This window comes from Nannobrachium achirus (assembly GCF_963921795.1).
Source record: "Nannobrachium achirus genome assembly, chromosome: 7".
Lineage (NCBI taxonomy): Eukaryota > Metazoa > Chordata > Actinopteri > Myctophiformes > Myctophidae > Nannobrachium > Nannobrachium achirus.
The window spans coordinates 59265453-59282802 of record NC_137816.1 but is presented as its reverse complement, the minus strand read 5'-3'; the positions used below and the strand labels follow the sequence as shown (position 1 = coordinate 59282802).

Genomic DNA, 17350 nt, shown 5'->3' with positions numbered 1-17350 from the left:
TCTCTCTCCTTTTATCCAATTTCCCCGTCTCATTCTTCATGCTCTCTCTCTCTCATATCCCAATGAGCCGAGCTATTAGATTGGCTATCTGTGTATCTGAGTGTTTTTATTTTTTATCTTTAAAGCTTGCGACTAAATAATAACTACGTTGGATCCCTTGGAACACAGCTTTTCAATGCACATTTCAGATCGGTTGCATGGCCAACCCTCTTGAGGATAAATGTGTCAGTTAGTACTGGCATTCTATATCACACATTTTGGGGTTTCTTAAAACATTAACTCGAATGGTGGAATCTTAATCATGGCTTAACCTCAAATCTGTCGTCTTTTTTTTTAGGATTATCCATTCTATATAGATTTCTTTTTACTATAAACTACACTCTAAAGACAAAGTCAGACACAGATGAGAAAGGATTTATGAAGGAGAGAGACATTGAGATAATGAGGCAGACATAAAGGCGATATGGTGCCGTGATATACACAAGTAAAATACTCCAGAGGGAGAGAGCCGTGGGAGGCAGCACATTAGAGAGAGATAAAACAGGAGCCTAAGAGAAAGGCGAGTTCCCGTAGACCACAAAAACACAGAAAGATAAGTGACGGGAATCAATAGAGAGAGGTGGAAGGCTGGGTGAGAAAGACAAGAGAGTCAGAGAGAGAAAGTGGGAAAGACAGAGACAGAGAGATTGATTGATTGGAGCTAAAAGGCATCCTAGGCCAGGCTGTCACTATCCGAGAGACGACGCTCAAAAGAATCAGCCCAGACGTCTCGGACAGACATCTTTCGCTGCTGCAACCAAAAGGCTGCACTTGGAGAGGACATGTAAGGAGAGCGACGGGCTGAGAAACTCTGCCCTCAGAAGACCTTAACTGGGAAATAATCTGCACCAACTCCGACGTCCCACCCCTTTTATATCAAAGGGGCTGCTACCCCCCCAGCATATAGTGAGGCTCCAGCTCCAGCTTTCCATAGCACTGTTAGATAAGCAGCGCTCCCCCAAGGCTTATGGAGGAACTAAGGGAGGATCTCAGCCATAGTTTGGAGAGAGACTGCAAATGAAGGAAATTACTTTCCCTGTTCTCTCCTTTGATGTTCAAACATGGGACTTCGCTTAGGAAATGTGTGGTGCAGAGACACTGGCAGTTCTTTTTCCTACTCTGATATTAAGGTGATTTCAACTTAAAATCACACCTAGTGTGAAGTGAGTGGCTCTATTTAGGAGTTAAATTTAATTAAGCGTCCCGCTTAGCTTGGCCAAAGTGACCCTGGGACTTTGAGCGTTTTGTGCCAAGATGGAGGTCCGGATGCAGGCCATGCTTCAGAGCCGGGACATTTCTTTGGGGCGTACAACAAACTTTGAGTGCTTTGTGCCAGAGCCCAGACAAAGCCAGATGTTGGAGCTTAGCTCCTTCCAGGAGCACTGCTCAGAAAACTGTAATGTACTGTGCACTCAGAGATGTTTCTGGTTAAGCATGCTGCCCATGGTGCCCCGTTCATCGGGTATTTACAAACCAGTTTGTATCTCTGTTCTCCATTATGCCTGTGTGCGTCCTCACCGAAACCAAACTTTGCTCTGTACTCGATATGGGTAGTTCACCTTATGGAATATGGATATCATTTGGATTGAGATATTAAAGATAACATGATAATGTTAAATGGAGCAAGATGCTATGACATTGTTGCACCAAGCACTGAAACAGACTTTAAAAGTCTGTGTCGAGCTGTTGCTTCACTATTGTTATTAAATCAATCGTTAATGTTCCACCTTTGGCATATTGGTAAAACCCATACTATTCCCAAATACAAGAGGTTACATTTTCTTTGACACAACAACTAAGTTGTCCATGCTGGCACTGGTTTCAGTGACAAGCTACTGTGATCTTTACTCTTTACTCCAAAAATAGTCTTTTATTAAACTCTCTCAATAACAGGTAGACTCTCCAAGCCTCAAATAAATCTCTGTCCATGTCCAAGTCCAAGTCCATCTTAAATTCAGGCAATCCTTCCACTCTGAACATAACCGTAATTCCTCGAACACATGCATTGTAAATCTTTACTGTACTGTATATCACACCACCACCCACCCCTTCCTACACCTGCCACACCCTGACGATCAGACAGTATATCAGCAACTTTGAGTGGCCAAGAATTACGCTAGGAAAATAGAAACGATCGACCTAGCCTAATGTACAGCACATACAAATATAATATTGAAAGTGTGCCAGCAGAGAGACCAGATAGCTGAGTGTCTGACAGTGAGTCCCCCTGGTTCGATTCCTGGCCGGCCGGACCATTAAGTCTATTCTTATCTATTAGCCTAATTAATAGATAAATCTACTAATCAAAAATAAAATAAAATAATTACCATCAAAGCACCATGGACTCCCCTGTCACCCACAAAGCAAAAGCTCATTCAGGTCCAAATACACATCAGTTTGTGGATGGGCAGGAAAAGCACGAGTGAGGCATTTAACTAATATGATAATGGTTGTTTATGAACGGATCAAGAGATTGAACATGTTAGACGTGAATAACAACGACATAGCCTTGAGGCATTACCGCCAATGCGTAATAACTTGCTTTACAGACATTTTCCATAATACCTGAAAGTGGGGGTGACAAAAAACCTGTAGTGCCAGTGGGCAAAGGCAGTCAAGGAAGTACCGGTATACAAGCCAGTGTTACATTTAGTTGACTAAAACAAAAAATGTGCATCGACTACCTTTTTTCCCTGATGAATACTAAATAAAAACTAAATGAAAACAAAATAAAAACTAAGCTAATATGACTAAAACAGAAAAATAGACCCAAATGTTAAGTGGTCAAGAGATCCAGCAGAACTAAAAGTCTTTTTTTTATATATATACATTTTTATCCCACGATTTTGTATCCCATTTTTCACCCGGGGGCAATTATCTAATGTAATCCTGGGCACTCTACTCCCTCTGCCAACCTGGGGAGAGCAACGGACTGACCTCATGCTTCCTTCTATGCATGAGGAGTCCACGTCAGAGCCCTGCACGGGTCCAATTTTGACAACCCGCGCCCGCCTGTCCCGTCATTAATCAGATCCGTGGACCGCCCGTTACCCGTCATTATTAAAAAATCAAAACCAGACCCGCCCCGCCCGTCAAAAAATGGACCCGTCGCCCGCCCCGCTACCCGTGATTACATGCATTAAAGTAAATAGCCTACAGCCGTGCGTGCGTTCTTTCAATGGCATCGCACTCCATTTTCACTCCATAGTTGATCCCCCAGCGAATCCTACTGCACGCCGTCGGAAAATGCTGTTATTAAGCCTATTATTAATAGGTCTATTATTATTTGGATAAAGTAGAACAACCTTTAAAACCAATCATACTAATTTAAAATTGTATCATGATCTGACACTGTCGCGACAGCTTGTTGCTGCTGATGCGTTCTGCCTCCGCTGCTTTGTGCAGTTGTATTTGTCATCCGACGGTGTCGCGCATTGAAAATATCAGAGCTACAAGCTCACAACATGTTGGAACTTGCAGCTTTGTGAGCTTGCATGTCTGCTATGCTCGACACGCACCGTCATACGGCGAAGCACATATCCAGCTTTTTACAGCTCTCTGAAAGCCTGGTGGGCGAGGTTACAGCTGAAGGGAACGCCACTCGCTGTCTGTCTGTCTTGTGTTCTCTCATGATAAACAGCCCGAGGTAATCTAAACCAAACCGGACCCATGATGTGACGACAATAAAGGAACTCCTAATAGTCGTGGAATCACGTGGATATTATACAATCATGCACCTTTCAACTACATCGCACGCGAGGCAAGCAGATCACTCGCGGCCACTTTATTCAGTTGTGTGACGGTGTCCTCCTCACTGTGAGTGTGTGCGCTCCAGGCAGCCGGCTGCCGCTGCTCCATGTGTGTGACTTGACGTATGCATGCCGTGGTTCTGTCGTCCTGCTGCTCACTGCATGTGTGCGCTCTTGTGACGTTGTTTTAGGCAGAAACAGTTGTCTGATTTTCACAGTAAAATGTCACCCGCCCGTGTTTAGTCGCGCACCGCCCGTCCCCGTACCCGCAAATTTATAGTTGAATATATTCCGCCCGTACCCGCCCGTCAAACACGGGTACCCGTCGGGTACCCACGGGTACCCCACCCGTTGCAGGGCTCTGGTCCACGTTGCTTCTTTTCACCTGACAGGGGGGAGTTTCCCCGGTTGGACGTAGCGCATGGAAGGAACATGTTATTCCAAACCAGTTCCTTTCCCCTCCATCAGGCGCCCCGGCTGGCCAGGAGGAGGCAGTATAGAGACCAGGATTACTGCAGGTTTTTTTGGTGAGGGTACCTATCCTAGGATAATGGGGAGAACATGCAAACTCCACACAGAAAGGCCCCTTTTCCAAGACAAGACAAGTCCTTTTATGTTTGGTTGGACCCATTGTGAGCTTGTTGGATCTACAAGCTCACAATGGGCTGAGCTTGTAGATATTTAGTCGACTAGAACTAGTCTAAACCTAAAACCTTTCAGATGACTAAAATATGACTAAAACGTAATGAAATGTTCTGTCAAAATTAACACTGATAAAAGCATGTGCACACGCACCCTCCCGAAAACAAACTGCATCTCACATTCTCACAAGAGTCTGAGCTGTGTCTGTCTCAATGACCTCTTTGACCTCCCAGTACGCACACACTCACAAACGCACAAACGCACGCACACGCACACACACACACACACACACACACACACACACACACACACACACACACACACACACACACACACACACACACACACGCAAATGAACCCCCTCAATGGAAGAGAAATGGCCACCAAGGCCGAAGAAAATCAACATTATTTCTTTGAATGACATTTTCTACACCTTCCATAGCCTTGTAACTAACCTGAAACTGGAGTTAGCAAGAGAATTGGATTTTTTGTGCCATTGGAAATATGGAGTGTGTTCATAACGAAATGAGAATTTTATCCGTCCTTTTATAAAATACATCCCATAATTGTGTTTGGGGGGGAATGACGGTTTGCAGAGGTGACAGTTATTTGAAGCGAGCTGGCAAACTGAAGCTGACTCAGATTGATTTGTGTGTTCATTTCCATAGTATGACTCATCCAGAGGAGTTGAATTCCCATGCAAGCGTCACTTGATTCAGTGAGTCAAACTAAGCCAAATTAGCATTTTCCCACATCATTTACATACTGCTGCTGAAGCCAGAGCAATAAACTGATGGCCGAAACATTTGGGGAAAACTGCGATCGGTCAAGCAAAAGGGATCTGAGTTCGTACACGGCAAGGATGGACCTACAACACACACATGAGGTGCAACAAAATCAAACAAATTGATTTAGTTGATTATAAAAAACTATCGCTAATCCATTTTACAAAAAAAAACGATTTAATACGAACATTATTATAATTATTTTTATAATAGCAAAAATAGCTGATTTACAATCTTGTAGATCGGCTATTTTTGCACACTACACCACGAAAAATACATTTTACATTTTACACAACGCTGAGGAAGACCACACAGGTCGAAACGCGTCCGTTGTTCTCTGTCCAGAGAGGTAAATAAACCATGTGAAAAGCATTTCCTTGTGTGCTGGCGACTTCTTCTTTGCCTCATGTTACTATTGAGCCGTGCACCTAAAATACTTTAATTAACTTGGAGTGTTGCGGGCTTTCTGCTTTTGTGCAGTCTCTTTCTCTACATTTTAAAATAAAACAGAAGAAAACGTGCTTCTCGATCATCCGATCAGGTGGAAAACAAATCGTCAGGACAGTCGCTAACAAGGCGCAACACGGACACGGCGTCTCAACTCACCCCCAGCTTGCGGCTGCGCATGCGCACGTAGCCCTGCTTGACGATGTCATTGAAGTTGGAGGCCATCTCTGGAAGGGGCGGGACCTACTGACTGACACCGAGGAGACCATCCAGAACCCTGCGTCCGTCCCTCGCTCACTTGTTCTCCCTCTCTGTCCCTCTCTCTCTCTCTCTCTCTCTCTCTCTCTCTCTCTCCCTCTGTCTCTCTCCTCTTACCGCTGCTCAGTCCCCCTTGTTACCCTCCCCCTGTCCGTTTTTTCTTCTTTTTACTTTTACTCAAAGATTCTCCCGTTCCCTCTCTGACTCCTCTCTCACTCCGTCCCCTGCATGGCACCTGGCTTAAGGCTTTCAGCCTGCGGGTCTATTATCGCTCCCCTGACACACTCTACCCTTTTTGTGCCGTTGCCGTCTTTAGATAGGCTATGCTTACCTTCTCACCTCTGGCCTTCTCTTTCTCTCCTCTCACTCTCTCTCTCTCTCCCTCTCTCTCATATACTGCTTAACCCTCTTGAAAGAGTTCCTCCGTTACACCTTTGTCTCCTCTCAACTCCTTCCCTCTCCTTCCGTTTTAACTATTACTCTCTGGAACGTTAGCCCACCCTCTTAAGTCAATGTATTCCTGCGCTTTCTCTCGTTTTCTTTCATCCGCCCCCCCACCCACCCACCCACCCACACTCCCCTCTCTCTCTCTCTCTCTCTATCTCTATATTTCTCTCTCTTTTCTTGTAGGCCTGCTGGGGTTCTGTTGCTGCGATGCGTGGATCACTCCTCTGTCCCACTTGCCTCACTCCATCTCCGCATCCGATGGGGCATCCCTCATTCTTCACAGACCCTGAGAGAAAAAGAAGAGAGATAGAGAGAGAGAGAGAGAGGGGGGGGGGGGGATGGAGATATATATATATATATTATTCATTGAGGTGTGAGGAGAGTAAGGCGGTGCCTGAGCACAACATTATTTCCATTATTCATGGCCAAGGCAGACACTGTTATTGAGGGCAAGTACGCAAGATGGCTGCTTGTGACATGTCATTAAGGTATAATGTACGGCCTGAGTGTGTGTGTGTGTGTGTGTGTGTGTGTGTGTGTGTGTGTGTGTGTGTGTGTGTGTGTGTGTGTGTGTGTGTGTGTGTGTGTGTGTGTGTGTGCAGGGGTTGACACTAAGGTCTCAGAGGCAAGTACAGGTCATGTTCTACTTGCCCGAAGGTAATGCCCACTTGCCCGAAAAGTAAATCGTCCATTATAAAATGATAGGTACGATTTTAATTACCGCTCAATTTAACACTTATTTCTTAACTTTCTGGGGCTGTGCGATAAAATTTCATAATCCAAATCCAAATACCAAATACTTTAGCTATGATTGAATATGTGTATGGTTTCACACTTGTTATTTTATATTTTAAATGTAGCAACAGTAAAAACAGCTCATTATAGGTAAATAGTGCTCTTATTTTACATTCCAAATGTCTCCAAATGTCTATAAACACAACACATTTGTGTTGTGTTTATAGACATTTGTGTCCCCTCTCAAATAAATGAGCACTTGCCCTGTCGGGCAACCTGAAAGCCAACTTCACCTGCCCTGACGTTTTATTTACCTGCCGGGGGCAGGTGGGCAAGCCTTAGTGTCAATGCCTGTGTGTGTGTGTGTGTGTGTGTGTGTGTGTGTGCGTGCGTGCGTGCGTGCATGCATGCGAGTGCGTGCATGTGTGATGTCTCTTACCGGTATATGCACACACAAGAGGATGTGCGAGAAGAATATGTGCATGTGTGTGCGTGTGTCCATACAGTATGTGTTTCGTTTTTTTTTGGTGTTCTCATCATGTGTTCATGTGAGTGCGTGTGTGCGTGCGTGCTCGCGCATGTGTAACATAACATTTTCGGTAACATGTCATTAGGTCGAACACCCTTTGGATCGACCACAAAACTCTAACCCTAACCCATGCCTAAACCTAACCCTAACCCTAAACCTAACCTCAGTAACCGTGACGCGGGTGATTATCTAACCTGCCGACGCTCGCGGGTGATCATCTAACATGCCGACGCTGTTCGACCCAACGGGAGTCCGACCTATGGGGCAGTCCTCAACATTTTCTACAGTTTGAGTGTATGTCCTCCAGATCAGCCTGGGTATTATATCGTCGTTGTCGAGCGGAAACCTCGCATCTCCAAGTTTCAAATGTGTATGTTCTTTCGCAAAGTACAGCCCTGCTTCATCATACAAGGCAGTCGCACAAAAGTGGTGAAAACAGCAGATCTACAAGCACACAACGCCTCGCACCGCGAGGCGTTGTGTGCTTGTAGATCGGCTGTTTTCACTACTTTAAATCGTTTTTAAAATGATGAATGCTAAACGAACGGTTTTGGACATACAAGGTTTTCACCCGACAACGACGATATGAGTGTTTCTCAGTCTCTCTGTGTGTGTGTGTGTGTGTGTGTGTGTGTGTGTGTGTGTGTGTGTGTGTGTGTGTGTGTGTGTGTGTGTGCGTGCGTGCGTGCCTTGCGTGCGTGCGTGCGTGCGTGCGTGCGTGCGTGCGTGCGTGCGTGCGTGCGTGCGTGTACACTGTATGAGTTTATGTGTTTTTGTGTAGACGGACAGACATTCCATTAAGCTGTAAGGCACAGTCTCCATCCTGTATATCACTGGGAGGGAGTGTCCATTGAGAATGAGCTTGTAAATAAAAAGGTCACCAGGAAATTATGTTTTAACCTTTGCTCCGTGGTCAATGAAAGCACAACGTCTCCAGACACACACAGCACCATAAGATATTTTCATAATAAGTTCCCCTGCAGAGCAAGCTATAGCTATACCTCCTGTCTCCATCCGAGCTGAAGGATATTAGGCCAGCATAATTACAATATTTACTTAAAGGAGCTATAGTCAACTTTTGTTTTGAAAAACGGATGCTAAAATTAAAATAATGTTTCAAAAATATTTTATGAAAAAATAAGCTTCATATGTGTTTCTGTTCAAAAATTACCACACAAAGCGTAAAATAATGGTAAAATAATCATTTTGGCCATTGTAAGGCTGACACTTTGTTTACATTCTTGTGTTAGACTAGGATGTAAACAAAGTGTCGGCCCTACAAAAAAAAGTTGACTATAGCTCCTTTAATGTCGACATACTGTAGCCTACAAAATAAAGACTTTAAATAAAATAGCTAAACCCATTCAATACAGTCAAACTAGATATACACTATCTAGTTTGACTGTATTGAATAGGTTTAGTTATTATAGAAAAAATAAATGCCACTTGTCATTGCGATGAACATTGCAGGAAAATTATGAAGTGGTAGTGTTTTCAATCTGTGTATTGCCATCTCCACACTAAGGCCTTCCTGAAAAAGCAATATATTTTATGAAAAATACTTTTTAGCTTTACATTATATAACTTATGTTACAACCTTGTGTGTACAGTACATTGCAATTGAATACAAAGTTTTGTTTAAGCTTTTGTTTTGTTTTGATTTTTTTTTTTTTTTTTTTTCAAGAATGGAGTGCTACTGTATGACTTCTGGATATGAGCTACTGTACTGTATATGATGTTGTCTTGATGGAACATATTTGTTAGCAGAAGAAATATAATGGGCTGTGTTGAACAACACAAGAAAAGAAGAAAAGCAAACCCTGGAAGTGGGCCTTATCCATTAAATTGTCATATTAAATATACATATCTCTTCCCGTTTGCCTTTCATTATATTTCATAAGAATGCCAAAAGTGCACTTTTGCAATGCAGATGCCAATTCTAAGCAAGCATTCAAGCATTGGTCAATAAACAGTACCCACCCAATCCATTACTTTTATAGAACAATGTAGACATAGACCATTAGTTATGGGGTTTGGATTTTCTTTCCCGTTATATGAATGACAAAGGGCAAAGCAGACAAATGACGTGGCCATAATTTCATATTACACGATGGAATCAAGAATATGGAAAAGGAACCATTCCGGTCTACTTTTTACTTGACTCCCCATTAGCAGAGATTGCTCCTGTCTTCAACTCATTTCGTGCACATAATTGTATGCATTGTACCGGTATGCTTTCATATAGATCTCAATGTGTATTTAGCAGTGAATGTCATTCATTCATTCATTCATTTCTTTAAAACCTTGAAAAATGAGTTTCCATTCTGAGACCGATTTAAATAGGAGCATAAATGATGCTGCATTGGTTCCATTGATCCAAGCTGGTACACAATTGATTGATCATTAAAAGCCATTTAAACCTGTGTCACTTTAGATTTTAAACACTCTAACCATTATTTTATACTTTAGCTATTCAAAAATAGCAGATATACAAGCTCATAGCGTGGCACTCGGTGCTTGTAGATCTGCTATTTTTGAAAAATCATGAAATTATGTGCAAATCTTTGAATACGCATTAAAGCAAACATGTGCAACTAAAATCTGGGGGTCACTGGAACAAAATATTTTCAGATGGAGGTTGACGGGTCAAATACAATATCATTTTGGGGGATCCCTGACATGAAAAGGTTTGAGAACCACGGACATAAAAACATAGTTTTTTTGTATGATCACGCCGCTCTCGCGACAAAAGTATGAATTAGGCTCAACTCGGACAGACATCAAACGATCACGGACAGACGACGAGAGAAGAAGACATGCAAGCGGAGGAGCAAGTCCATGTATGTACAGGCACGCACGCACGCACGCACGCACGCACGCACGCACACACACACAGACACACACACACAGGCATACGTACGGATGTACACACATGTACGCTATACGCACACTGCTCCACCAGAGCGCGGACACATGTGATCTTCATTCAGACGGACGTGGTAATGAAAAAGACGCTGAATGGACTCCATGACCGTACATGTGCTCCATGTATGCTAATGCACTCTGTGTGTGTGTGTGTTGGTGTGTGTGTGTGTGTGTGTGTGTGTGTGTGTGTGTGTGTGTGTGTGTGTGTGTGTGTGTGTGTGTGTGTTCTTGTATAGGATGTGTGTGTTTTGTCCTCATCCCGGGTGCAGTGGGGCAGAGATTTCCCAGCGGGCTCAGTGGTAAATCTCCCTGACAACCGGGGAACAGAGACATTAAACTTTAACAAGGGGCTCATTAATATACACACGCGCACACACGCGCGCACGTACACGCACGCATACACATACACATACACATACACAAAAACTTTCGTTTCTCCCTCTTGCACACAATTACGCACACAAAGACAAGACATGGAGAGAAAGGGAGAGGAGAGAGACAGAGCAATATTGAAATAGCAGATCTACAATACTCACACGTTATGAGTATTGTAGGTCTGCTATTGTTGGAGCGGCGCACAACTAAATCAGGCCTGAGTATAGCTACGCGATGAAAGGCATGATGAACAAACGTCACAAAATGATGTAGGCGCAAACGCAAACCATGACTTAAGTACTGTACTTAAGTAATTGTTACTTTCCACCACTGCCTGGGACCGACTCCAGTTGTAGACTAATGAGACTAACATAATGCCAGTACGCTGGTCGAGGTCAACAGCAGGAGCACATTGTGCCTGCTCTATCATAGCATGCATGTCTGTGGTGAGGGAGGAAATCGCAGTACGCTGAGGAAACCAGTGTTGGGAGAAGTCTAAAAATATTTCACTTTCAAAAAAACTTTTGGTAATTTTATCGTCTAATCAGGCTTTTATGAACACCCTGAACAGTTTTTAATTTGCTTGAATCAATATTTAGATATTTGATGTAAGTGTTATCAGGCCTTCCAGGCACAGGGCCTCTCCCAATACACAACCATTGTAACTTCAAACTCCATTTTAACCATGATAGATTCATCTAAAACACCCATTACTTTTTTCTGTTGACTCATACTACCCTCCTAATACGTGAGCAGGCCGTGTTTTTTCAATAACTTTTTTCATTTATTTTTCATAATTCTGTGGGAAAATGGAAAACATTAAATACAATATATAATTATTAAAGATAAATTAAAAAAGGTTTTCAAAAAAAAACATGGCCTGCTCACGTATTAGGAGGGTAGTATGAGTCACCAGAAAAAATAATGGGTGTTTTTTAATTAATCTATCATGGTTAAAATGGAGTTTGAAGTTACAATGGGTGTGTATGGGGAGAGGCCCTGGGCCTGGAGGGCCTGATAACATTTACATCAAATATTTAAATATCGAATCAAGCAAATTAACAATTTTGCTGCCATTTTAAACATAGCTGTAGTAAGCAGCTGCCAAATTGTCCTTACCATTTAACGTGGGCACGTGCACGCATAGTGCATGATCTGTGCGCGACTCATGTAGTAGACCGGTAGACAAGATGACAGCTTTCGAAGAAAAAAAAATCCATTGGAATAGACAAATCCGTTGCCAGGCTGTTACCCCTGCTGTATCCGCCGGTGTTACATAAGAAAACATTGGAAACGGCCAGTTGTGCTCTATGGTAACACGTGGACACGTTCGTGCACATAGCAGACGATATGTGCGCGGATCATATGCCAGGCGGGCACAAGAATAAAACAGCTATCAAATAAATAAAAAACGCGTGAAAAAAGACGATGAAATGACCGTGCTGCTCCTTCCTCTGTTTACAATGTAAACAGATGGGACGGAAGCTACGATTGGGCCTTGGACAGGATACGGAAACCTAGATCCGGTCAGAACCGGAAATACGGCAGGATACAGTTAGGAGGCGGGCTTAAGACTCCAAAACGGCTACAGCGACCATATTTTAATTGTTTCATAATGATTAAAGCTAATTAAATTTCCGGGAACGACGGGCATCGCAGCGTGGTACAGCGGGAAATCAACGGTTTCGACGGGGATCGCGGGAAATGAGTTAAAAACTGTTCAGGATGTTCATAAAAGCCTGATTAGACTATAAAATGACCAAAACATTTTTTTTAAGTGAAATATCCCTTTAATTATCAACACTGCAAAGTAGAAACACTCAAACAATCAAAATGTACCAAAAGTAAAAGTACTCATCGTACAGAATGTCCTGTTTTCCAAAGGTATCATGTCTAAAATATATAAAATAATTTAGAAAATAGCTCACAACGCGTCGCAGCGTTGTGAGCTAGGGCTAAAAACAAGACAAATTTTCGTGTCAAAATTTTGTGTCAAAATGCTAATTTTGACACAAAATTTGCCACAGACATACAGAATGAGTGGACAATAATATCTCCAGAAACACATACAAATCTAGCCCTGAATGAGCATAACAGGTCTGTAACTCTGGGAGTGTACTAATGAAATCAAATGGACCGGTTTCATTTGTACCAAGGGCCCAGTATCCGGCGTGCAAGTTGAGGCGATATAGGCAGAGACTTCAAGAGAGAGTTCATATGAACGGCCTATAGTTTCGCTGTTTTTTGCCAAACTTTACACTGTCTTGTTTTATTATCTTAAATAAACATTGTCATAAATACTTTATGGTTCCAGTCGTTAGTTTAATGTCTTCTTTCAATCACCATGATATGTATTGTGTTAAATAATGGTCCCATGTATTTTTAAATTGATGATACAATTGCATATACTTGATTGACAAGCTCCCAACCAATAGCATTTATTGACCCAACCCTCGCTCTGTCTCAACCAATAGAATTCTGGTGTAATTTCCATTTCAGGACAGGATGTATAGAAAGATGTCGGCATGCACACGCTTGCTAAATAGGCTTCATTTACCGTCTGTAGAGTATATAGGCGCAACGTAGTCCATTCGTTTTTACTGTCCATGATTTCTCCGAGTTAAGGGAGTCCTTGCAGATAAAACATCTGAGAACCACTGTAGTGCTAGTGCACTCCTAATGTGCCACAGTGTCATAGTAAATCATATTCTGAAGATTTTTGTTTTGGTAGTGAAACTGTATTTTTAATATTTACTACAGACCAGAGGGTGCGCAGCCTTTCCTGCGGTGCAAGGGATCATCGGTGACATAGCGTTAAGGAGAACTCCTTCTAACGCTATATGGACCAGTGCTAGGTTTACGGGGCGGCATAGCTGAATGGTTAGGGAGCCCGCCTGGGAACTAGAGCCCCTGGTTGTCCCTGGTTCGATTCCAGGCCAGGGTAGCAATGTCGATGTGTGTCCCTGAGCAAGACTCTTAACCCCTAATTGCTCACATGCTCCTTGTGGGCAGCGAATCAGCTGGGTTGGGCTGAAAATACTTAATTTCCCCCTCTGGATCAAGTACTGTAGGTAATTATTATTATTAGGTCCGGGGCATCTCAGGAGCAAGAACACATGTATACAGGTAGAAGGTAAAAAAGAAAGCATTGGAGCAACTCGGACAACTGGAGCCTTGTCTCTAATAGAGCAGTACAGGGTGCAAGGCAGGAACGACTGCCTTAGAAAGGGCTCCGATTGTCCAAATTGCTCCAGTACACGTATTCCTGTTTACTCTGCACCCAAGAGAGCAGCCATGCTGTCCAGAAAGAAATCATCCACTTACTGTATAATAACACGATGTCTTTATTGAAACAGACCGTGGGAAAGCTAGACAGGAGAACGTGTAGGAGGAAGTTTCCTATGGGCCACTGGTGGAAAATAGGTTTCCACGGGAAAGGATTCTACAGTTAGCACGGCACCACAGACCCCAGTTAAACACTCAAATACCTGGAACGCGCCCGAGTCGCGTTAGATTTTAACCACTTTAACCACTATTTTATGCCTTAACCATTGAAAAATAGCAGATATACAAGCTCACAGCGCGGCACCGAGTGCCGCGCTGCGAGCTTGTAGATCTGCTATTTTTGAAAAAACGTGAAAATGTGTGCAAGTCTTTGAATATCTTTGACCCGATCTTTGACCCGACTTCTAAATCCTTCCTCTAAATCAGTGGTTCTCAAACCTTTTCATGTCAAGGACCCCCAAAATTTCAGCTATTTAGCCACGGACCCCCATCTCAAAATATGTTGTTCCAGGGACCCCCCAGAAGCAAATATTTGAGTTACAAATGTTCGCTTTTAAATAGATATATTCAAAGACTTGCAAAGAAAAATCATGATTTTTCAAAAATAGCAGATCTACAAGCTCGCAGCGCGGCACTCGGTGCCGCGCTGTGAGCTTGTATATCTGCTATTTTTCAATGGTTAAAGCAGTCAATAATCCTAGGCCTAAATGGGTTAAACTCGTACAGAGTAATCGTGATGTGATTTGGGATTGTGGAAAAGTGATATTCAGCCAGTGTCTCTCGATCACCCCCAGACAACTACAGTACTTCTCTGATGGGATTTTGACTGTAAAAGAAAATATTGATAGAGTGCTTATAGCAAAACAGACTACATTGCTAATTTTGGGATAGTGTGCACAGCACGCGCACGCGAGCGTGTGTGTGTGGACTGTATGGTGTTGAGAACTTCACGTACCACTGATTATGCTATCATAACTTTGGCTGGGTTTGATGATATCCCATTAAGTCCACTGAAATGAAACCAATGAGATCAGTGTGGACATAAAAAGAGCCATAAGGACTGTGCTTAGATAAGCAGAACTTCCTTGGTTACGCCGCTCCACTAGAACCATCAAATGTTAGAGGCTACATTTAGAAAGAAATCTAGCTGGAGAGACCATTTCTCCTCTCCTCTCCTCTCTTCTCCTCTCCTCTCAGCTCTTGTCTGCAGCCAGAGATTGGCGTGGTGTGAGGGCAGATCAATGTAAAAAGCCCCCCCCCCACACACACACACTCACACAAATAGTGCTTCTCAAAACCGGATGGAACTCATAACAAGGGCAGGGCATTGATTTGCCCATGTCTCCGCATTGATTTTTGACTCTTACGTGCTGTGTTTGCACGTGTGTGTGTGTGTGTGTGTGTGTGTGTGTGTGTGTGTGTGTGTGTGTGCGTGCGTGTGTGCGTGCGTGTGTGTGGTCGTGTGTGTGTGTGTGTGTGTGTGTGTGTGTGTGTGTGTGTGTGTGTGTGTGTGTGTGTGTGTGTGTGTGTGTGTGTGTGTGTGTGTGGTCGTGTCTGGGAGTGTCCACAATTGCACCGCATATTGACTGAGAGAGAGGGACGGGCGGTGCACTGACGAGCTGTCACCTCTCAAAACAAGAAAAACAGTATTTTCTTTTTTTCTTTTTTTTATCACCTCAGCCTCATTTACCGTGGTCACAGCTATTGTTAAACAATACTTTTTAAGTGACAAACTGTTGACCTACCCTCGTTCTTCTGTTAGCGTTAAGATTAAAGACTAAAGATAAAACTGAAGTGGAATGCATTAACACACGAGAGAACACAGTTGATATAACCCTAGCTATAATACCGTGTGCGTGTGTGCGTGCACGTCTACCGCTTATCTTTGTGGGAACCAAAATGTCCTCACAAGCATATCACCACTGTCGGGCAGAAACCTCGTATCTCCAAGTTTCAAATTCGTCCTTTTTTTTCATAAAGTAAAGCCCTGCTTCATCACAAAACTAGTGAAAATAGCCGATCTACAAGCACACAACAGCTCGCGGTGCGAGGTGTTGTGTGATATTTTCACTATTTAAAATCATTTTTAAAATGATAAATACAAAACGAACGGTTTTGGACATACAAGGTTTCTACCCGACAACAACGATATATTGTAGCAGGATGAGGAAAGTCCTCACAAGGGTAACAATACACGTTTCACTTTTCAGAGACAGAGACAGAGAGTGAGAGAGAAATGTGTGTGTCTGAGTTTGTGTGTATGATTGGCAAAACAAATTCCACTAACTATAAGCCCTTCTCCCAGGCAGTGTCAATAGGGCTGTCACGATTATGACATTTTACGTGACGATTAATTGTCACACAAATAATAATTGCGAGTAACGATTTAATTGTGTTTTTGTCGCTGAACACTGGAGCAATAAAAATGACATGTCTGTTTGGCTTTGAAGTTGCACAGGGCAGATGTGACAATTAACCTAAATATACAAAGGAATGACTGGCAGGCATATTAAATATTTATAGTGGAAATAGTCGTTGTGAGCTTGTAGATCTGCTATTTCCACTACTTTTTAAGTGTTTGAAACTATAGGAACATGTCTCCACATGATAATGATTATGACGATTATGCTAAATAATTGCGATTATAGAATTCATTTAACTGAAACTAGCATGTATGTAGATGTAAAAAGGTCTACCTCTAAGATGTACCTGTCAAACTACTTCCAAAGCGTCAAAGACGAACCACAATCACAACACCAGAGGAGAGCTCTACTAATCACGTTCAACACAGATTTGGCTCAAAGTAGGGTTTAAATTTGTTCTCCTGCTATGCAACAAACGGCCTTAAAAGGTAAATACATCCACTCTCCAAAGCCTATCCCCCCCCCCAATCTGTTTACTGTACATATTTTTGTTATTTCTGTTTTGTTTATTGTACACAATCCTCAGGACACTAGGTCGTCGTCCTAGAGAGGATGGAAACGAGCAATAGTGCTTTCTTGGGTTTAATATCCTCCTAGCAGACCTTGTATTGAACTGTAATTTCCTGTGCTTTTTTTTCTGCAAAAGTATTCAATCACTCAATCAAAAGCAGTGAACATTTTTACTGTGTTGTCGAGACCTCGAAATCACTG

At 42.8% G+C, this 17350-nt stretch overlaps 1 protein-coding gene across 1 annotated transcript in view; it reads right to left on the bottom strand.

Moving 5' to 3' along the window:
* The window catches only part of dok4 (docking protein 4), a gene marked incomplete at both ends in the record, with an annotated part of 38764 nt that extends 32877 nt beyond the window's left edge, over positions 1-5887 (bottom strand). Inside the window, one exon of the mRNA XM_080730820.1 lies at positions 5822-5887. Coding sequence (XP_080586946.1) covers positions 5822-5887 — 66 coding nt within the window. The remainder of the gene's footprint in view (positions 1-5821) is intronic.
* Positions 5888-17350: the final 11463 nt, after the last annotated feature.